This window comes from Micropterus dolomieu, linkage group LG21 (assembly GCF_021292245.1).
Source record: "Micropterus dolomieu isolate WLL.071019.BEF.003 ecotype Adirondacks linkage group LG21, ASM2129224v1, whole genome shotgun sequence".
Taxonomy (NCBI): domain Eukaryota; kingdom Metazoa; phylum Chordata; class Actinopteri; order Centrarchiformes; family Centrarchidae; genus Micropterus; species Micropterus dolomieu.
In genome coordinates, this window is record NC_060170.1 from 23,141,863 (window position 1) to 23,164,458 (window position 22,596).

The window sequence follows — 22,596 nt, forward strand, 5'->3', positions numbered from 1 at the left end:
AAATAAGGATGTGAAGCTGAAGAGGGAGGATGGTACAACAACTTTAGATGTGGATTTTACAATAACAGAACTCAATATAGCTCTGCTTGGCACGGGATATACAGCCCCAGGACAAGACCAGTTATGTTATGCCATATTCCAACAGCTGCCAGTAGAGTCAATTAAGCTAGTGTTAAGACTGTTCAATAAAATATGGAAGGATGGAATAATGCCGAGAAGTTGGAAAAGTGCAGTTATACAACCATTTAGCAAACCTGGTAAAGACCCAACCAATCCTGGTAATTATAGACCCATAGCTCTGACATCTCACTTATGCAAATGAGTGGAGAGGATAACAGTTTGTAGGTTATCACATGTAATGGAACAGAGAGGACTACTGAGTAATATACAAAATGGATTTCGGAAAGGGCGCTCCACAAGAGATGCTCTTGTTAGAGTAAGTAATGAGGTAGGAAAGGCACTGAAAATGAAAGAGCTGATGATAATAGTGTATTTTGACCTTGAGAAGGCATATGATACTATGTGGAGGGAAGGACTACTTATTAAACTATATAGAATGGGTTTTGAAGGAAGGATTTATAACTGGATACTAGACTTTTTAACAGATAGGAAAATTAGAGTAAAGGTTGGATCAGAAATTTCTACAGAGTTTAAGGTAAATAATGGCATTCCCCAGGGGAGCGCAATTAGCCCTATATTATTCAACATTATGATCAATGACATATTTTCAGATTTAGATGGACACATCTAATCAGCGTTATATGCAGATGATGGGGCCATATGGATGAGAGGAAGAAATGAGACATATGTGTTAGAGAACATTAGGAAAGCAATAGGGAAAGTAGAGAAGTGGTCATTCAGTGGGGATTAAAATATCAACAAGCAAATCCTGTTATATGGTGTTCACAAACAAGCAAAAGTGTCATGTAGAAAAGCTTTTACTATATCAGCAGCCAATGGAAAAAGTAAATGAATTTAAGTATTTGGGATTGTGGTTTGATAGTTAAGTACACATGGAAAACACACATAAAGCAATTGGAAACTAAATGCAAACAAGTTATTAATTTACAGAGAGCGGTGGCGGGATGCGACTGGGGTGCAGATAAACAGTCACTAATTGACATATATAGAGCATACATGAGGTCATCAATAGATTATAGTTGCTCAGTATATGATGCAGCAGCAAAAACAATAAATTACAATACAGAGCCTTACGGATATGCATTGGAGCCATTAAGACAACTCCCATTAACACAATACTCATAGAAGCTGGAGAGACACCACTGGAGTTAAGAAGAGAGAAACTAGCGCTAGCATATTGGGTCAGATTGAAAGGAAGTGGGAAAGAAAACCCTGCAAAGGAGATAACAAAGGATTGTTGGGAATATTTCAAGTTTCGGGGGCATGGGTTTGGATGGACGGGGGAAAGAGAGTCAGGATATGGAATGGAAGCAGTAGATTTCAGCACACCCAATCCAGTCAGTAACAATCCACCTTGGCTCTATCCAGACGTAAAAACAGATTTTAGTATCCTGGAAAAGAAAAGAGGATGGGGAATAGAGGAAGTGGGAATACGGAGCAGCTATCTGAGAAACAGTTTCCATAATTATCTAAAAATCTATACAGATGGATCTAAAAACAAACAGGAATGTGTGTCTCAAAACGATTATCAGATAGGCTATCCGTGCAGAAATAGTGGCAGTCATTATAGCTTTACAGTGGGTTGAAGAAGTCAGACCTGACTCCTTGGCAGTTATTAAAAGCATTCAGTCAGTGACATCTGTCAGAGAAGACCTACTGATAGAAATGTTTCACAGCTTATTAAGATTACATCGGGGAGGGATAGATGTTCAGTTTTGCTGGGTGCCAGCTCATGAGGGAGTAAATGGAAATGAGATTGCAGACAAACTAGCAAAAGAGGCATTACAAAAGGAAATAACAGTTCAAATACTGCTAGGAAAAGGAGAATTAAAAGCAACCATTAAGAAGAAAGGTACTGAAATATGGCAGAAATGGTGGGAGGAAGACAGGAGTCACTATAAAATACAAAAGTCTGTCAATAATAAAAATTATAGCGAAAGGACCAGGCAGGAGGAAATTATTATGACAAGACTGAGAGAAGATCACACAGGACTGAATGGCACCTTGTTTTTATTGGGGAAAAGGAATAGTGAAAAGTGTGAAAAGTGTGGGGTTAAAGAAAATGTTAAAACATGTCATTTTGCACTGCATATTGTTTGAGATGGAAAAACAGATATTTCAGGAGGCAGGGCGGGAATGGAATCTGATGGGGGTATTGGGAACAGAAGGAGAAGAAAAGGGTATAAGAATCACCAGGCATTATTTAAATTTCTTAAAGACACTGGGTTGGGGAACAGAATATCTGAGAGCACCTTTTTGGGGTCTGTAGTTGAGTGATATGATGTTACACACTCCAGTACAGTAGGTGGCGGTATACACTGCAATCCGCCATTAACTAAGAAGAAGAAGCTAGGCCCATTTATACTCCTGCGTAGGGTCTAGTTAGCCGAGCTACCTTCATTCAAGGGGGTAAGCCAGAGATCGGACTGTGAAGCCGACCAAAGCCTGCATGAAGGGATCCATGTAGGCCCTAAAATGACGTCAAAACCCTGTGACACCCCGTCGCACATGAGAGATGTAACCGTATTGCTTAGATTATAAACTCTCAGCAATCTAAAAAAAAAACTATTCGGCCATCAGTGACGCTGCGTTGGTGTTTCGCAGGTGAGACATGTAGGTGGGCTGATTAATCAGTGACGATCCGAGTCAGACGAACACACTGAGCCATTAAACTTTTTGTTGGTGCAGCTACGCAGCTACCAGAATTACGGTGTTTCTGCCGTTGTTCTACGTCATTAAACCACGGTTATGCTGCGCGATCATGCGCAGTAGACGCTGGTGCCAACAGGAAGTAGCCCTGTAGTAGTATTTTACTGGTCCAAAACTGGCTTCACTCATCTCCATCCACATCTGCGGAGTGGCTTCGTCCAGTATTATACTGTCTATGCCTTCATTACGTACCCTGCAGCACATAATAGGTGCGTTTGAGATGACGGCGGCTGACTTTCGCCGTCTTGATAGTCTAACGTGAGCTGCAGGTGACTGCAGGAGCGGGGAATAAAAACGGCGCCGTCAAGTCGGACACATCCAACCTGCGTGAGCTTACTGTGAACTGAGATAAATGATTGATCAGACAAAAGTGTGGTTCAAACTTGGTGCAGTCTGGAAAAAGCAACTGCGGCCGCCGTACTCGGCCACCTTGCTCCCGCGAGGTTTTAATGTCATGTGACATGGTGACGTTTTGCAGCGCCGGCTGAAAGTGGGACACAATTTCTAATCAGCATGCCTTATTTTAAGTCCAGCATGCATCACGTTAAGTCAGCGCTGCGCAGCGTCGCATGAGGTCATGCGTCATGCGTTTTCAGTTAAATTGAAGGTGGTTATGACGCTTCGTTTATTTGCCACAGGACAAACGCAGCAATGCTGATGATTGTGGCCGTCACAACCATCAATAAGCCGAAAACTCATGGAAACAATTATAACACTTACAGCTCCACACAGTGTCACGCGTTTCATCGACTTCCCAACAACACCACCCGTAATCAGACAGAAGCAAACACAGTTCATGCAAATAGCCGGCTTCACAGGAGCAGTAGGTGCATTTGATGGCGCTCATATAAAGCTAAACTTTTTTATCTTTCATTTATTAATATGTAGGACTATATCATAATGTAATATCTAAAATGCTTTATTGTTAAACGTGTGTTGAATATAAACTCCTCTTAGGTATTTCACCGTTCAATGTGAATTTATCTGAGAATATTCTTAAATAAGGAAATCTATTCAGTGATTGGTCCTTGCCTACGTCGTCATCCAAAATCCTGTTTGCGACACAGCAGTGGCGTAAATCAGCACTAAGACTGACACTTAAGATTTAGTCCAACACTTCACTCAAAGTAGGATTATGATGCTTGATAACTAACTTTTAAGCACAGCTTTGAGCCAAGAGCAGTGAGCAGTGTTCTTATGAGTAATTCTGAGAAGCTTGATAAATACGGGCCCAGATGCTATTTAATTTTTTGTGGAAAAACCATAGTTATTATATTAAGAGGAGTGTTATTATGAATATCTATGAGTATGTTGGGCTAAACTTTCTGGACTTTTCTATGTTAAATAAGACCTTTAAGATTAATTGGATTAAACAATTTGTAAAGAATCCGGTCTCGATGTGGAACTTGATTCCCAGTCATGTATTCTCTATGTTTGGCGGCCTTAACTTTATGTTGGTTTGTAATTATGATATTGACAAAGTATCTGTTAAGCTCTCTGCTTTTCACTGGCAGGCCTTTTTTGTCATGGGCCTTAATTTACATACAATTAACATAATTTCTCTCTGCACAGATATTATATCTGGAACGATCCTGACATTCTGTATAAAAACATGTCCCTCTTCTTGGAATATTGGTTCAGGAATAACATTTTACTGGTAAGTCAGCTTGTAAAAGAGGAGGGTTTTCTTCTTACTTATCAGGAGTTTTTACATCTATATGGGATCCCTGTAACACCCACAGACCTTGCTCTGGTTCTGGATGCCATTCCTTCAGGTGTACTATTGTTCAGGAATGTTCATAGACCTGACCTTCAGTAGGTAAGGTCTGCTTCTCTTCCCGTCGACATAATAACAGAGCTATTCGTGCCTTGTTCCAACAAGATATAGTTTCTATTCCATATGTCATGTATTATTGGAACCAGTTTGTCAATGATCTGTGCTGGAGAAACATTTGGATGTTGCCCCATAAATATTTACCATAACATAATCACAAAATAATGTGATTTAATAACATTTATGAAGCATTTTATGGGCCCAAACACCACTTTTCTTCATGTCCCACAACTGTGGTCTCAATGTTGAGATACACAGAACAAGGTAATTCAATTAAAATATGACGTTATTTCAAATTAAATTGTTAGATATAAATGTTAATTTTCAACAAGTTGAAAATCTGAAAGTTTGTTAACTCATGATTTATATCCTTTTTTAATGTAAAATCACCTTCTGAGTCCTTACCGCAACACTGAACGAATGCCATAGTAAAGGTTTTTTTTCAAAGCAAAACAAATCTAGTTTCTTGGGAAACAGAAGTTAGTAAGTGAGCACATGGATGACAGGCGGGGCCACCCACACTAGGTGACCCTCAAGATCAAGAAAAACTATGTAAAGATAATCTTCTCTTCTGAAGTATTTATTGTGTGTGCTTACAATACAGCTTATTAATTGTGTATTTTGAACTACATTAAAAAAATTAATATTACTGTTGAATTCATGTATATTAGATCATTAGAGTCAAAGCTAATGAAGCAGACATTCCTAACTGCCATTTATTTGCAATATTAGCAAAAATGTCATTACCGCAACATGTCTTTACCGCAGCAGCTTTAGGTGTCGCGGTAAAGACCTTGTGTTGCGGTAGAGACATATTCGAGGCAAATAATTGTTAAGGCGATTGTATATGTAACACAAACATGTCATTTTTGCAACAATAGATGAGACCAAGTTTTAGCTGTAAAAAGTATACATTTTACACACATTTGTTGTGGTTGTTCTGGATTATATTGAGGTCAATGCTTTAGGGTCCCAACCTACCATGACCATACCTGTAGTAGAGCAAGAACCACTGATATTTCACGCAACATGAGGGAGGGGAAAATATAATTCCAGAGAACTTTAATCTCACGGTGGGAGAGGGGACTAAGGTTTCTGTGAGAACGCTAATAGTTCACAACATAGGGAATGACCACACATAACACTTGCAAAGCAATCTTCTAAACCATTTCTCTTGGACCTGTAAGCAAAGGTTTTTAATGAGGTTTTGTCACAGGTCTTTGAGGACCCTGATTGTGAAGCATCCTCTTTTGATGAGGATGAGACCCTTAGTGTTGACCCTCTTGTAGTTTTTCAACCACCAGCACGTTTCTTCCAAAAATGAAAAGTTATGAGATGACAAACATAGAAAGGAGGCCTGTGTATGGGTATGGAGACCTACTTGTATGCCTACATTGGGCTGCTCATTTTAGCAGGATTGTACAAGTCAAAATGCAAAGCTAGGTGCACTCACACTCTCTGGTGGGCTGTGGGAAAAATAATATGCAGTTCATATTCTGTGAAATTCATTTTCTGGAGGTCAAAATGACCCCAAAGATAAAAGATTTTAGTAAATCTGAAGATAACAGGAGGTAACATTTACCATTAAAATTGTTTCCTTACCGACACAAGATGTCATTACCGCATCATTGCTTTATTTGAATTATTATTATGATTTTATTAGCAAAAACAATTCAAAATCACTTAAGTAGAGATGATTAACACATTAGAATTGCAGTAATTTAATAATTACATTTTTTATTTGAATTTAAAAAAGGAAAATCTAGAAAATAAATGTTGCTGTAATGTTGCAGTAAGGACATTTTGTAAGAAAAAGTGATGAAAACCATAAAAAAATAAACATATTCTAGATTAAAATCTTAATGACACAATGCATTTTTGTGTACTTGTTTATATGTATTACGGACTCTTAAAGTTTAAATTAAAATTCATAGAGGTTGATTTTTTTTTTAATTTGGGAGGTCAAAAGTGACCATAGATGCAGAAACACCCATGTACATTTATTAATGACTATATATATGCAGGTTTCAGCTTGTTCTGGCAGAATGTTCTTAAATGCAAATTTATAGACAAAAAACCCTATTTCTATTCTTTAAGAAGGAAATTGAACTTTATTTTAGAACAAATTGTTTCTCTTCCAACTAAAAGGCTCTGAAGGTACTTAATATCTGTACACGTTTGGAGGTCTTTCTATGACATTCTTGTCCTTTTTCGTTCTTTATATTTGTCTCTTATTTTTGTAGTCCCCCCTAGCTATGTACCTTTGTACCTTTTATGTGTTGTATGTATCCCTGTATGTTGCATTGTTAATACTTTTGTACTAATAAAGACGACACGATCGTCAGAGGATTTCCTCCTTCCTGGGAGGAGCTTGCCCCCCCACCATGTTTACTATCTGTCGGAGGAGGTGGTTTGACGCTTCCAGCTGCTGCTGTCGCTGTCTTGAAAACTATTAAAACAAAACCATTGAGAGCAGCGCGGTAAACTCTGACAGTTTGAGGTCTCGGTGGAGATAAATAAATAGACATTGCAGAAGTGAGTTTAATTCAACATAACTGTGTGTGAGTTGTGAAAAATAAGCAGCGGTTTGGTCGCTAGCTCGTTAGCACGCGCAGCAAAGGCAACGACAACTGAGCAGGGATGTCCGTTATCTGTGTTGGTGAGTGGAAATGACATGTTTTTACAATTTAACACGGCTTTTAAGCTCGTTTTAACCATTCAAACCATATCTCGCTGGCAGGTTGTGTGCCTAATTTGAACGTATGTTGGTTAGTTTTGAGTGAATAGTTATGTGAGAAAACAACAGTAACATTGACTTATGTTTAGTTCAGTTTGCAGTTGCTAAGCCACTCGTTCTGTGACATCTTGTTGTACTTGGACTGAGGTCAGCATAGAGAAAGTTAACATGCTTAAGCACACACTTAGTTTTAGTGGAATAACTAACTTTAAATGTAAATTGTCTGGAAATACTAAGAGCTTCTAAAAGAAACTTTGTAAAGTGCTTTAAAAAATAGGACACATGAAATGAAAAAATGGGAAAAGCCATCTTACACAGAAATCCTCTTAAATATTTTGCTTCAACTGAAAAGTTTTTTTGTTTCTGACAAATTCCAGAGGACAAATGCCTCATTGTCTCTGTATCGAATGCCTCTTTCACATCTTGCACATAATATTTACTTCATTTTAATTTGAAATACAGACTTTGGCTGACAGGAGGAATCGATTTTTGTTTCACATGGATTACATATCACTATATGCTTCATTGTTTTCTTTATTTTATTATTATTTTGGTGCTTTTAAGAAGCTCATGTAAGCTGTGTGTGTGTGTTTGTTCCTCCTCCTCCTCACCTTTCATTCCCTCAGTGTTGACCTTTAGCCCATATGAAGCAGTCACACATGGCTCTCGTCAGCTGTCGCTGATGGGCTGTTTACCGGACACATGTAGCCTGCCAGGCCCTGCTGGCATAGTAAACTGCATAAATATCTTGATTTATTGGTTTAGAAGACTCAGTGTCAAGAAGAGTCTGCATATGACGTCATATGATTTTGATTGGTTTGCTTAACAGAAAATACATTTATCAGTATATCTTTTTTCTCTTAGGGTTCAGCTATATGATAGAAAGCCTTTCTACCAGTTTTTCTCTCTGTCTTTTGAAGTTGAACCTAACCCACTTATTGTTTCTCAAATTACCCAGCATACCTCTGTCCTGAGAGGGCTCCTGACCTCTCATCACCTCGAGAGAAATGTCTTCAGACAGGAATAGTGCACAGACAGCAATGCTAGATAGCATAAAGTTTTCTTCATTTCATTTTGACCAAGGACAAAAAGTCACTTAATCTCAGCCCAACTGATGCTGCAATCCCGAGGCCAATATTGATATTTGAGAGTTTAATCTGGTAAATTGTATATTGATAGTCATTTTCTTTATACATGTAATGTTAATGTGTAAACAAACATTTTGACAAAATATGTAAGACATTTTACAGTTGAAAAATAAACTTTTCAGTGCTCTGTGGCGGACAAAGTATATAATAATAATAATAATAATAATATAATATTTATTAGATTTATCAACAAATCAATACACAGTTTTAATGGCACTAAAGCTGTTCTCGTGTGGGGTTAAAGAAATATCCCATGATGATCTTATTAAGTTGACTCACTTGTGATGTGTAGATGTTACTGTCATCTCTTGAATGATTTATAATGTCCACTTTGTTCTTGTTGCAGTCTCAGGAGAATGTCTGTGAATGTTCCCATTTGCAGTTTTGGGATTAATCCTATGGATATTATTGCTACTATGGAGGATTAATAACAAGACAGCAGTGATGCCCGTGAAAGGAGAGGAATGTCCGCCTAGCTGTGGTCCCCCTGCAGCTGAGGAGGACATGTCTACGCAATCCCATCATCCAGGTGAACATTCCCTGTCAACAGTTTCTTCTACCTCAACCCGCAATGAGGATAGCAGTGCCTCTGCGGGTCTTGATGTCAAAACAGTGGACGCCAAGGCTCAGCAGGCGTCTTCTAAGGTCAAAGAAGAAGAACCATCATTGCTACCGACTACCCAGAAATCTGCCAAAACCAAAGTGCCAATGCTCAGCTCACGGCCCGAGGTGAGGGAACGCCTCAAGTTCATTCTCGGAGCATCGGAGGATAACTCTTCAGACGAGGAACTTCTGGTCATCAAACCTCCAAGCGGCACATCTCAGCTACCGACATCTACCTCCAGATCTTCTCCTCAGCAGGCGTCCTCTGCAGTGCCAGAGTTCAGATCCTCAGGCATCAAGTAAGACCTTGTTTCTAATTAAATTGTGTGGAAATTGTAACTCTGGGACGTATCTTGATCACAGCAAATATTAGTCTGAGGGACCAACATGAACTGGGTAGTTTTTTAGGTCTGGCAGAAGATGTGTTTACTCAAACGTTTGTGGATCAAACGTGGCCACATTGGTGACGTGCCGTTACGCTCACCCTGTCTCCACGCGCTGCGTTATCACCTGACTGCATGGAGTTGACCTGTAGTATTGTCGCATGCCAAACACCCCGGCTCTATTATTGGAACAAGAGCCTGAGCCAGTGACTTTGAAAACTGTGGTCTGACTCTAGGTCACAACAGCAGCAAACAAAAACACTTTTAAATCCTTTTTTTTAACAGTTTGCATGGTAAAGAGTTATTTTTATACCCAGCAATGGTAATATATGATCGTGGGTCAGAGGTGGTGTTTGGCAGCTACATGTTCAACTTGGTATGCGTAGTTGGATTGACCTATCCAGATGCATAAAGCTGTGTGTGCTGGCAGGACTTGTGGGAAGCATCATGAAGGCTAGAAAGGTAAGAGATTTTCCTCTCCTGAATCTCAACTTTAGAAGCATCTTCCTGCAGTTCAGAGGCATACTTTTGCAACCAGAGAAGATGCACGTTTAAAACATGTTGAATGGAAAATAAATCTATTTGTGTTTGTGTGGATGATTGTTTCTTTTCATGTCCAAAAACGTTTGCTACAAATTTGGCCTGGATTCTAGTTGCTTTGTTTTATAAATGAAGCAGAATGAACACTTGTGTCCTGGTATTGGCCCTGCCTCTGTGTATATTTACAAGGAGAAGTCTGGTCTGCCACAGGGGATCTGTAAATTATTTGGCTGCAGATGTGGGAGGGGAGGGGAGAGGGAGGGATAAAGCGCCTGAGAGGAAGCATTTTGAAGAGGTCTTTGTTTTGGTCTTAGATTTTAATGGTCTAGCTTCACTTTTAATGCAACTAGGGCAGTAAAGTAGGCTGTTCAATGGAGGGAAACGGCTTGTTCCCATATCTCCGAAGGTAAGTGCAAGTTAAAAGTTGGATACCGTTCTTTATAATTTGATACTTTTGCTGCAGTGGACAGTTATGCCATGATTTATGTTACAGCAGCTGAAACAATGAAGACATGCATAATTACTTTGTCTGAAAGAAATGGATACTGTTGCAACTTCTGCAGACATGTTTGTGAGCAGGAAGGATCACTCGTGTGGCCATACTGTTATGTAACTGTACAGAGCTGGTCTTGGCACTCGTAAATCTGAGGAAATTAAAAAACAAAAGCAACACTCCGACAGTGTGTACCCTGTAGAGTAATAAGCTAACGTGTTTTAGCACAAGTTATACTCCTCCTAGTCCCTAATGTTTATAAATAGATCCTCATTGTTTGTTCCGTAAAGTATGTGTCTGGTTAAATGAAACCATGCCGTTACGCCCCACGTACTGGAAAAAGCAGAGTGTGCACATCGAGCTGGAACAGGTTATCAAAAAACTTGCACTGTAACAGAGTGCTATCTGTATTCCCTGAGTGAACAGTACAATACAGGAGTTAAAGTTTAAAGTCCATATCAGTTCACTTCACAATTTAGATCATTGATTTCTCAGTGATATGTTAACGTTGCACAGAATTTGGCTCGTGGTGCAATTGCAACAAGACTTTGGAATGAACAAGGTATGAGCCAGCTGATTATCATGGTATGTGAAATTATCTAAATGTACTGCAGTATTTATTCACATTGCAAAAAGTGGAAAGGTTGCTCTGCTTCTGTTGTCGTAATGTTAACAGCATTCCAAATTTATATTGTATTCTGCGTGTTGTAATATATTTATATTATAAGGGATTTCAAACATTAAAATTACCACGTCAGTAAAGTTCAGTTCTACTACTTTTGCTTATAATAACTTAACTACAGTTTTTAATCTTTGAAGAATCTGTAATCTAACAAAATCCAGATGAGGTGATCCACTTTACAAAAATGGAGCTTGTGATTCTAAAATTAAAAGTGCCAACTGTTTTTATTGTTTTATGATTTTATATATATATCTTTTATTTATTTATATATATAATCTTTTTTTTTTTTTTTATGAGATTAGATGATTACACTGACTTTGACAGCCAGGCAGTAAAGTGGCACATCTCATTGCTCTCGGACCCTGAATTATTATTATACCACTGACTGCTCTTTAGAAATAACCTAATAGTACTTCATGAATATAGTTATCTGCTGAAAACAGATAACTATATTCAGTAAACAGGAAGGCTGTAGGTCACTTCCAGTCATTGCCATGTGACGAAAAATAATCTCAAATTAAATCTGATAATAGTGTAGACTTCACAGTGTAAATTACGGTCAGACATTTAGACCAATATGTTTATATATTTATGTTATATGTTATGTTTTATTAGTTCTTACTGCTACTGTGGCCTAACTGTTGAAAACAGCCCACCTAGGCAACAGGTGCAAAAGGCTAATTTACCAATGCATCATGCTGACGGCACATTTAGCTTTTTTATTGTCTCTGTTGTGGTGAAAATCCGATAGAAAAAGTGATAGCGCACACATAATTTCTGTAGCTAATAGTTTGTTGAGTTTGCACTTGTAGCGGTTAAGTGGATATTTGAAGACAAGGTCAGAAATAAATGGGCTGGTCCACAGTCTCTCTTTGCCTATTGAGGAGATAGACTGAACTTTGACTTTGGTTATTTTCAATGCTGTTGACACTGTTATGTAGCTGTTTATTACCAAGGCAGCTAACCACGAGCTTTCTCCTGCAGGCCTAGCATGTCTGGTCTTCACTTGGTGAAAAAAGGACGTGAGCACAGAAAGATGGATCTGCAGAGGGACTTCACTGTGGCCTCTCCTGCAGAGTTTGTCACCCGATTTGGTGGCAACCGTATCATCGAAAAAGTAAGAATGAAAGATTCTTCCTGTGTTTTTGAATCTCTATTTTTCATTGCCTAATGACATTGCAGGTTTTGGCAATTTCTGTCTTTTCTTAAGGTGACACAAGTGGTTTCTGTTTCTGTTACAGGTGCTGATAGCTAATAACGGGATAGCCGCAGTCAAATGTATGCGTTCTATCCGTCGCTGGTCTTACGAAATGTTTCGCAATGAAAGGACCATCCGCTTTGTGGTCATGGTAACTCCTGAAGACTTAAAAGCCAATGCAGGTCATTGTAAACTTGATGCATATCATTTTTTATTACCTAACTGTTATCACTAAGCATTGAGAAAAACACTAGAAACTGTGCCCTAGTCACAGCTGCTTGACCAAAGTGCCATAGAAAGTGATTGACTGAAAGCCTATACTGAATAAATTGTTATATGTTTCTCCTTTCTCTTATAGAATACATTAAAATGGCAGATCATTATGTGCCTGTACCCGGTGGGACCAACAACAACAACTACGCCAACGTAGAGCTAATAGTGGACATTGCTAAAAGAATCCCAGTGCAGGTGCTCTTCATCATTTATCTAAACAACTGTGTTCTTTCTGGCCTTTGACCTCTGGATTAAACCTTTTCCTCTTTGACCTTGTCTACCTGTTAATAAAATAAAACTGATAAACGTCTAAATGTGCGTGTGTATCACTATTAACAGGCTGTGTGGGCTGGTTGGGGTCATGCCTCAGAAAATCCCAAACTGCCAGAGCTGTTGAACAAAGCAGGAATATCGTTCTTAGGTAAAATCCAGTTTGAAACCACAGAACGTTCACATTATTTTTATTTGATTTATTCGTACCTGTGTCAGATCTCATTGTTAAGTGACTGTGTTTCTCTTAGGGCCGTCCAGTAAGGCAATGTGGGCTCTCGGGGATAAGGTGGCTTCTTCCATTGTGGCCCAGAGTGCCGACATTCCCACACTACCATGGAGTGGCTCAGGTGATGCTTTACCTCCAGCCCTGTCTCAGTTCTCATAATATAGTAGCACAGTGTGTACTGTAGACCCTGCGGTGTAGTATGATTTTAAAGTTCATATTTGTGTACCTGTAGAGAGTGAATACAGGGTTTTAATGTTCAATCCTTGTGTGTCGTCATGCTCCAGGTCTGAGAATGGACTGGGCAGAGGAGGACCAAACACTGGGCAAAGTAATCAGTGTTCCTCCAGAGGTGTACGCAAAGGGCTGTGTTCAGGATGTAGATGATGGGCTGGCAGTAAGCATATTTAGCAAAGTCATCATTATGATATCTATACAATAGCTTTTTCCCCTCCTAAGGCATATATCTTTTTACTAAGTTGTATTTTATGTTTTTCTGCAGGAAGCTGAGAGAATTGGTTATCCGGTTGTTATCAAGGCCTCAGAGGGTGGAGGTGGAAAGGGTATCCGTAAAGTAGAAAGTTCTGAGGATTTTCCAAGTTTTTTTAGACAGGTGTGTGTTATTATATTTTACAGCCACTTTATATGGTTCAATATGTTTCATTCTTACAGCTAACATGTTCCATGTTTTTAATGCAGGTTCAGACAGAGGTACCCGGCTCGCCTATCTTCATCATGCAGCAGGCTCAGCATGCGAGACATCTCGAGGTTCAGATTCTGGCTGATGAGTATGGAAATGCCATCTCTCTGTTCGGACGAGACTGCTCCATCCAGAGAAGACACCAGAAGATCATAGAGGAGGCTCCTGCCACCATAGCTGCTGCCTCAACATTTGAGCAAATGGAACGGGTAAGTTTACGCCACTGCATGTATTTATTTCTCCACCCTCATTAACTCTGGTTGAGACTTTGAGATTTTGTCTCTTCTTTCTGCCCCAGTATGCCGTGCGACTGGCCAAGATGGTGGGCTACGTCAGTGCAGGTACTGTGGAATATCTCTTTTCTGAAGACGGAAGTTTCCATTTCCTGGAGCTGAATCCCCGCCTGCAGGTGGAACATCCCTGTACAGAGATGATCGGAGATGTAAACCTGCCTGCTGCCCAGCTTCAGGTAAACATCTGTTGGTTGTGTGTGTGTGTGTGTGTGTGTGTGTGTGTGTGTATGTATATGTATATGTATATGTATATATATATATATATATATATAATCTATCTCATTCTCTTCCAGATGGTATTATAGTTAGAGATCCAACCTTTCCTTCTGACTGTTTCACCTTCTGATAGATTGCGATGGGCATCCCCCTTCATAGAATTAAGGACATCCGCTTGCTTTATGGAGAAACTCCGTGGGGTGACACCATCATTAACTTTGAGAATCCAGACTGCGTACCAAGTCCAAGAGGGCACGTCATAGCTGCTCGGATCACCAGTGAGAACCCTGACGAGGTAGAGCGCAATTTCATATGCGCTCAAAAAAATACAGAGTTTTGTTTCATACATTCAATGTACACCTGTGACTTGTCGTCCTCTGTCACAGGGGTTCAAGCCCAGCTCTGGCACCGTGCAGGAGCTGAACTTCCGTAGCAATAAAAATGTCTGGGGCTATTTCAGTGTGGGGGCAACTGGTGGGCTGCATGAATTTGCGGACTCCCAGTTTGGACACTGTTTCTCCTGGGGTGAGAACCGTGAAGAAGCCATTTCGTAAGCCTTTTTTAAAATTGTTCTAATGATGGTGTGATATCTGATCTATAGCAATCAAAGCTTTTCAGGTGTCAACTCTGAGACAACAGCCAGTCCTGGAGTATCTGCCCTAATGTTGTTACTGTCCATGATGTAAAAAGTCAGTTTGGAAAATGCAATAATAATAATCTTTGAAGACAATTATGCAGTATACTTTTGTAATGCATGCAATTATTTAGTCGCAAATGTAGGTTGTAGAAAGTATAGTATAATAATATAACGTGAAAACACAAAAGAACAATCTAAATCTCATAGGGTACATGTGTTCAAGTGTCATATTTGCCATGTGCTTCAGGAACATGGTGGTGGCTTTGAAGGAGCTGTCCATTCGAGGCGACTTCAGGACCACGGTTGAATACCTCATTAAGTTACTAGAGACAGAAAGCTTCAGAAACAACGACATCGACACCAGCTGGCTGGATCATCTCATTGCAGACAAAGTGCAGGTAGGAGACTGAAGTCCTCATGCTATAAATCACTACCCAGCTAGGTACTTGGTTGCTGAATTTGTTTCATGATTCCTCATGCTCTTCCTACAGGCGGAGAGACCAAATACCATGCTGGGTATTGTTTGTGGGGCTTTGCATGTTGCTGATACGAGCTTCCAAAAGAGCATGTCTGACTACCTACATTCACTGGAAAGGTCAGTAGACACGGCCCCTTATTAATATCTCACTCTTACTGTTGTTAGTGTATATAATTGACTTATAAAAACATTATCTGCTGCATTTAAAGAGGCCAAGTACTGCCTGCGGCCAGCCTCCTGAACTCTGTCAGTGTGGACCTTATATATGAAGGAGTCAAGTTCTGCCTCAGGGTATCTGCTTCATTCCCTTCACACGTTCCTTGTTTGCCTCAACCTCTTAGGCTTTTGTAAATCAATGAATAATCACTCCTGCTGCCTCCAGGTGGCTCGCCAATCCCCAACAACTTATGTCATCATGATGAACGACTCCAACATTGAGATAGATGTCCACAGGCTGAGTGATGGTGGCCTCCTACTGTCCTATGATGGCAGCAGCCATACCACCTACATGAAGGAGGAAGTGGACAGGTAAGAGCTCTTGAATCTGTGCATCTGGATTCATCTGTTTGTTTGTTTTACACATTCTTTCTGGATGACCCCACAGCTACCGCATCACTGTCGGAAACAAGACTTGTGTATTTGAGAAGGAGAAAGATCCCACGGTGCTGAGGTCTCCCTCTGCTGGTAAACTGCTGCAGTACGTGGTTGAGGACGGATGTCACATTTGTGCTGGAGATACATATGCAGAGATTGAGGTGAATGTGACAGATTTTTGGTCAGATTGATTTTTTTGAGGCACGCTGTGTCTTTTTAAATTTTTTTTATTGACTTGGCTCTGCGGTTTCAGGTGATGAAGATGGTGATGACTCTGACTGTGCAGCAGTCAGGCTTTATCCACTTTGTTAAGAGACCTGGAGCAGTTCTGGAGCCTGGCTGTGTGATGGCACATATAGACCTGGATGACCCCAGCAGTATACACTGGGTAAGTGAATGGAATGCCACAACTTACGAGTCAGAAATTGCTTTCTCTATTGTGTCTTATAACTCAGTGGTTCCCAACCTTTTCTGCTTGGCGCCCCCCCTACTTTTATCTAAGAAAAGCTGAGCCCCCCCAACAGCTGACAAAACACTCACACAGAAAAAGATGATGTAATTACTTACTAATAGCGAACAAATGGAGTCAAATGACACCTCCATGGCTCTGTGTAAATCAATGCCAGCTCTTGGTTGGCCTTCACCAACAGTCTCCTGATGTTTTGTTTCTTGGTATTGTTTAATACCAAGAAAAGGGGTTTATAAGGTGTAATATTTACAAAATAGCCTATAGGCCTACAGCTTGCACTAACTTAAGTGTTTTCAACATATACTTTACTTGGGCGGGCCGCACAGGTATAGTTGCACCTGGCCTACAATATACACCACTACCGAGCCCACCCCCTGCCAGGCGCCGCCGCCGGCACAGTTGCCCTGTCTTAATAAGAGCTCAACAGTTCTGTCTGTCGGATCCGCGACACCAGATCGTGGACTTTTGTGTCACGAATTTGGTTTCTGTTTCAGAACCATTACAGCTCTACTACTAAGTAGTCTTCCTACTATTTTCAGTGAGAAAAAAATTTATACAGACTTTTGTATAAATTATCTAGTGTGTCTGTTTTTTCTTGCTTCCTGTCGTAGGTGGAGCTCAACACCGCCAAACTGCCACCCCAGCAACCACTGCCCGTTGTCGGGGAAAAACTTCACCAGGTGTTTCACAGTGTGCTGGAAAACTTGGGTAAAGTCATGGATGGCTACTGCCTTGAAGAGCCGTACTTTAGCAGCAAGGTACATAGCAAGCTTTCTCCCCCAAAAGATTCTGAAATGATACCATCCTTTTCATTAATGATCTGTGGGCGTCCATGTCTGCAGCTCAAACAGTGGGTGAATACCCTGATGAAGACTTTGAGGGACCCCTCGCTGCCGCTGTTGGAACTCCAGGAGATCATGACGAGTGTGGCGGGGCGCATTCCTCCTGGCGTGGAGAAAGATATCCGTAAAGTCATGGCCCAGTACGCAAGCAACATCACCTCTGTCCTCTGCCAGTTCCCTAGCCAAAGGGTGAGAGATGCACGTTGACATACTGCTGGTTGCAGTTGTGTCTGTGTCACAGAGCAAGTTCTTCTAATACAAATAAAAACTGTTGTCAAGATAAAATGATGGCGTTTCCCTTCATTTCTTCCAGATTGCAAACGTTCTAGACAGCCATGCGGCCACCCTACAGAGGAAGGCTGACCGAGAGGTGTTCTTCATGAACACTCAGAGTATCGTTCAACTGGTACAGAGGTTAGTTTCTTCTTTCTTGTCATGTACAGATTGTACAGCAGTAAAACATAACATATAGAGCAATAGTGGTATTGAATATGTCTGGTCCAGGTACCGCAGTGGAATTCGTGGTTATATGAAGTCGGTGGTTCTCGATCTGCTCAAGCGATACCTACAAGTAGAGATGCAGTTTCAGCAAGGTGACGTTAAAATACAAAATTTTATACGAAAACTCCAGATGAGGCTCTTTCTTTAATATTAACTGTTGTTTCTTTGTCATAGGTAACATATTTTTACTTTTGTTCTCGCACACAGCTCACTATGACAAGTGTGTGATCAACCTGAGGGAGCAGTACAAACCTGACATGAGTCCTGTGCTGGAGTACATCTTCTCTCATGCCCAGGTCTCCAAGAAGAACGTCCTAGTCATAATGCTCATTGTAAGGAGTTCATCAAGCTCAAAAATGGCAAGCATAAATGAAACAATGATACTAAAACAACACGTACGTTTTAGTAAAAGACACTTTGTACACTGTGTAGGACCAACTGTGTGGAAGGGATTCCATGCTAGCAGATGAGCTGATGGCCATTTTGAACGAGCTCACGCAGCTTGGCAAGATGGAGAACTCAAAGGTGGCACTGAGAGCCAGACAGGTAACATCTAAGAAGTCTGTTTTGAATATAGTGTTTAAGGTAATCTGGCACAGAGGACACCTCAAGTTGGATTCAAGTGATATTCTTTTCTAAAATGTGTGATTTCTTAAATGTCAAGAAATGATGCAGCCTTTTTACAGTCAGGTTATTCCATCTGTATAGACTTGATTAAAATATATTATATCTGTAAATGTGTCATAGGTCTTGATTGCCTCCCATTTACCATCATACGAACTGAGGCACAACCAGGTGGAGTCCATCTTCCTGTCAGCCATTGACTTGTACGGCCACCAGTTTTGTCCAGAAAACTTGAAGGTTAGCTTTTTGTGGAGACATTTCGTTGTTATCAATTTGTAGCAGCTGGAACATGAAATGAAAATTTCTTTTTCTTCGGCACAGAAACTAATTCTCTCTGAAACCTCCATTTTTGATGTCTTGCCCAATTTCTTCTATCACTCAAATCAAGTTGTCTGCATGGCTGCCTTGGAGGTATGCTCAGTGGATTCACACTAAGAATTTATTTTTTTATATACATTTGTTTTTTTAATAATTGATAATGACTTGTGCCTCCATATTGGCTTTCAGGTCTATGTGCGCAGAGCTTACATTGCCTATGAACTAAACAGCATCCAGCATCACCAGCTGCAGGATGGAACGTGTGCTGTAGACTTCCAGTTTATGCTGCCGTCGTCGCACCCAAACAGGTAACAAGTTTCGTTCACTGGACTACACTGCAAAGGCTCTTCAGTCACAGATGGGTAGAGCGTTGTTGCCTAATTATTGAGTCACTGGTGAATCAAAGCCATGTCCAGCATTAGACACACATATACGCTGGCAGAGGGTGCTTCCACTGATCAAGCAAGATTTCATTAAACCAAATAAACATCCTTTTCATAGAAAAATACCTCACTTTGTGGCTATTTATAAAGAAATCCAGGCCATACAAAACACTCTGCAAGTGTCTCTCTTCACTAGTCTTCTTCTCTATAACATTAGCCTGATGGATCAATAAAGATAAATGATAAACCAATTACCCTGTACCTAAGTAGTACAGGTGGAGAGCGGCCTCTAAATTGCTGCTGTAACTGCTTATGGCTAGCTTTGAATGAAGAATGGTTTTACTCACTGAACATTAATGTGAATGTGCATAGCGTGTCGTAAAGTGCTTTAATCTAATCATAATGCCTTGAGGTAGAAGTGCAGTTTGATCGTCCACTGCTGATATTCACCTGTCAATCATCTTATTTCAGAGGGAGCAGCCCTACTCTGAACAGGTAGAGTACAGCTCCTCCCAACCATCCGAACCACCCAACCGTGTGTATGTGTCAGAGCTATGCATGTCGAATGCGTTGTGTTGTTTCCCCTCTGTCCTGTGTAAGCCGAAACATTTGCTTAAGGACTCTTCTAACAAGTCCTTCTTAATTCACTTTATAGCTGAGCTTTGTTGCTTCTATCAACTTGTAAATCAGACCTGAGCTTTTTGAGAGGTTACATCTTTGATTTATTCCATGTTCCTCTTAAAAACTTCAAGTCTGAGATTTCATTGCCTGCTACCAAATGGGGAGCCTGTATTCTCCAGCATCAGATTTTAATTCTTGATTTGGGACTCTCAATCAGAGATAGAAACAATAGTGCTTTATAACAATTCATAATCCCTTTCAATTCAGTACATGAAATGTACTCATCAACTGTAATCATAATTGGACATGAGGGTGGTCATACTTGGTTGCTTTATATTAAATAGACAAGAACATCCAGACTTGCTTTAATTGCTCTCTGAATGAATATGTGTACTTTTGGCTGTTAAGTATCTTTTGCCAAAGCAAACCTCTCTCCATGTGATCATTCAGTGGCCCCGTCTTGCTATCATCGTCTGTGTGTCTCATTATCAGGGTTCCTGTGCCAGTGAGTGGATCAGGCCAGTTTAAAATGAGGCGACAGAGCAGTGACCTCTTTATGGAGGGAGCTTTGTCTCCACCCTGCCAGCGAATGGGCGCCATGGTAGCTTTCCAGTGTTTTGATGACTTTAAAAGGTCACTTTTAACTTCATGATACATTTCCTTTCGCTCCTATTTATTGATGGCAAAGATATGTAGATCAAAGTTAAAACAAGTTATTGCATGTTGATGTGTTTCTTTGGCAGGAATGTTGATGAAGTTCTCTTCAGCTTTGCAGAACCACTCTTGGAGAGTGCTCCGTTCTCGGAGTCCTGCTCCAGTCTCTATGAGGAGGAGAACTTCAAGGTGAGCGTGGAGGGTGTGTGGGCTCACTGGCTTATCAAAAAAAGCTTACTTTCATTTCACCAATTTCTCTTCCATCCCCTAAAGAATACGAAGGAGAACCCAATCCACATCATTAATGTGTCCATAAAAACAGCGGATACAGAAGATGACGATGCTTTGGTTACAGCCTTCACTGCCTTTGCACAGTCAAAGGTCAGCTAGCTTCTGAACACATGGATGTGAGATATTTGTTTCAGTTTTTTGTTTAGGAAAACTGAAAATGTTTGTATTAATTTTTTTTTTTTTTACAGAAAGCTGTGCTTTTTGAGTATGGAATCAGGAGAATCACATTTTTGGTTGCACAGAAGGTAATTCAACAACAATCCAAGCAATTACATTTTCATTTGGCCCACTGTGTCATATACAAATTATACAGACAGGCAGATTCATAATTAAAATGAAAAAAGGGATCTGATATTATTATTGTGATATATCATTTAAACAGAGAGAATTTCCCAAGTTCTTCACTTTCAGAGCTAGAGATGGGGTAAGTTTTTCTTAATAGAACTTTACAAAATCGGATGATCATAGAATTGATAATCATATATCAAGATTAGATCTGCTGCAGCCTCCAGAGATGATGACCCCTCCAATCTGTGCCTCTCTTTAGTTCCAGGAGGATCGTATTTACCGTAATCTGGAGCCAGCGTTAGCATTTCAGCTGGAGCTCAACCGCATGAGAAACTTTGACCTGACGGCCGTTCCGTGTGCCAACCACAAGATGCACCTCTACCTCGGTGCTGCTCGTGTGCAGGAGGGCGCTGAAGTCACAGACTACCGCTTCTTCATACGAGCTATTATCCGCCACTCAGATCTCATTACAAAGGTTAGAAGAGCAACTGAAAAGTACAGCTTATTGATTCTTTAAAAAGAGTGCAGAAAATAGCTTGTTAGTGCTTGTTGTGTTTATTTTGGATTGACTGTTTTCCCAGGGTGAAAGGTTAATAAACTGCCTGATTAAAGAAAATGTTGGTCAGTGGTAATGTTATTTTGGTGAAATAAAAACTCTGTTTATTCCCAACCAGGAAGCCTCCTTTGAATACCTCCAAAATGAGGGAGAACGTCTTCTGTTAGAGGCCATGGATGAGTTGGAGGTGGCCTTCAGTAACACCAGTGTCCGCACAGACTGCAACCACATCTTCCTTAACTTCGTACCCACCGTCATTATGGACCCCTCTAAAGTCAGTGTCCAGCACATATATGCAACCATAGTACTGGATTATATGAGATTTATTTCTCATTGGTCTTTTGTCTTTTTCTTGGCTCCCCCAGATAGAGGAGTCTGTTCGCTCCATGGTGATGCGCTACGGCAGCCGTCTTTGGAAGCTGCGCGTCCTGCAGGCTGAACTGAAGATCAATATCCGTCTGACACCAACTGGAAATGCCGTTCCTATCCGCCTGTTTATCACAAATGAGTCTGGCTATTACTTGGACATCAGCCTGTACAAAGAGGTTACTGACCCATGTTCCAGACAGGTGTGGACAGTGGACTGAGGCACCCTCTTTCAAGCAATTTTTGCAATTACATGTGATCCAAAAGATGTGGTATGTGGCAGGAGATTTGTTCTGTGTGGTTGTTTTATCACTAATTCACCTCAATGTCTGTCCCTTTTTAGATCATGTTCCAGTCATATGGAGATAAACAGGGTCCTCTGCATGGCATGCTGATCAATACTCCGTATGTGACCAAAGACCTGCTGCAGGCCAAGCGCTTCCAGGCTCAAACTTTGGGGACTACATATGTCTATGACTTCCCAGAGATGTTCAGACAGGTACTGCTAACTCACAGAATTAGGTTCCT

At 40.5% G+C, this 22,596-nt stretch overlaps 1 protein-coding gene and 1 long non-coding RNA gene across 7 annotated transcripts in view; one reads left to right on the forward strand and one right to left on the reverse strand.

The window, feature by feature from the left end:
- Window positions 1-8,100, reverse strand: part of LOC123960447 — a 15,179-nt gene extending 7,079 nt beyond the window's left edge. The window contains exon 1 of the long non-coding RNA XR_006822524.1: window positions 8,033-8,100. This is a non-coding gene — a long non-coding RNA (uncharacterized LOC123960447). The remainder of the gene's footprint in view (window positions 1-8,032) is intronic.
- acacb (acetyl-CoA carboxylase beta) overlaps window positions 1-22,596 on the forward strand; it is a 36,698-nt gene that overhangs the window by 8,146 nt on the left and 5,956 nt on the right. The window contains exons 1-38 of one of the 6 annotated variants that reach the window (XM_046035180.1): window positions 4,489-4,507; window positions 8,916-9,471; window positions 12,255-12,387; window positions 12,512-12,650; window positions 12,827-12,936; window positions 13,081-13,162; window positions 13,263-13,361; window positions 13,525-13,634; window positions 13,740-13,850; window positions 13,937-14,146; window positions 14,236-14,406; window positions 14,580-14,741; window positions 14,833-14,996; window positions 15,331-15,481; window positions 15,575-15,678; window positions 15,771-15,852; window positions 15,944-16,089; window positions 16,166-16,316; window positions 16,409-16,543; window positions 17,236-17,382; window positions 17,467-17,655; window positions 17,780-17,880; window positions 17,971-18,059; window positions 18,175-18,299; window positions 18,400-18,513; window positions 18,715-18,828; window positions 18,913-19,002; window positions 19,099-19,217; window positions 19,764-19,787; window positions 20,406-20,546; window positions 20,657-20,756; window positions 20,841-20,948; window positions 21,047-21,103; window positions 21,241-21,282; window positions 21,406-21,621; window positions 21,821-21,976; window positions 22,068-22,271; window positions 22,412-22,567. In XM_046035180.1, the coding sequence (XP_045891136.1) occupies window positions 8,936-9,471; window positions 12,255-12,387; window positions 12,512-12,650; window positions 12,827-12,936; window positions 13,081-13,162; window positions 13,263-13,361; window positions 13,525-13,634; window positions 13,740-13,850; window positions 13,937-14,146; window positions 14,236-14,406; window positions 14,580-14,741; window positions 14,833-14,996; window positions 15,331-15,481; window positions 15,575-15,678; window positions 15,771-15,852; window positions 15,944-16,089; window positions 16,166-16,316; window positions 16,409-16,543; window positions 17,236-17,382; window positions 17,467-17,655; window positions 17,780-17,880; window positions 17,971-18,059; window positions 18,175-18,299; window positions 18,400-18,513; window positions 18,715-18,828; window positions 18,913-19,002; window positions 19,099-19,217; window positions 19,764-19,787; window positions 20,406-20,546; window positions 20,657-20,756; window positions 20,841-20,948; window positions 21,047-21,103; window positions 21,241-21,282; window positions 21,406-21,621; window positions 21,821-21,976; window positions 22,068-22,271; window positions 22,412-22,567 (5,088 nt within the window). In that variant the 5' untranslated portion in view covers window positions 4,489-4,507; window positions 8,916-8,935. Of the gene's footprint in view, window positions 1-4,488; window positions 4,508-7,072; window positions 7,344-8,915; window positions 9,472-10,451; window positions 10,502-11,152; window positions 11,174-12,254; window positions 12,388-12,511; window positions 12,651-12,826; window positions 12,937-13,080; window positions 13,163-13,262; window positions 13,362-13,524; window positions 13,635-13,739; window positions 13,851-13,936; window positions 14,147-14,235; window positions 14,407-14,579; window positions 14,742-14,832; window positions 14,997-15,330; window positions 15,482-15,574; window positions 15,679-15,770; window positions 15,853-15,943; window positions 16,090-16,165; window positions 16,317-16,408; window positions 16,544-17,235; window positions 17,383-17,466; window positions 17,656-17,779; window positions 17,881-17,970; window positions 18,060-18,174; window positions 18,300-18,399; window positions 18,514-18,714; window positions 18,829-18,912; window positions 19,003-19,098; window positions 19,218-19,763; window positions 19,788-20,405; window positions 20,547-20,656; window positions 20,757-20,840; window positions 20,949-21,046; window positions 21,104-21,240; window positions 21,283-21,405; window positions 21,622-21,820; window positions 21,977-22,067; window positions 22,272-22,411; window positions 22,568-22,596 lie in introns of those variants that run through there. The other 5 variants (XM_046035178.1, XM_046035179.1, XM_046035181.1 and 2 more) reach the window with 5 other exon arrangements.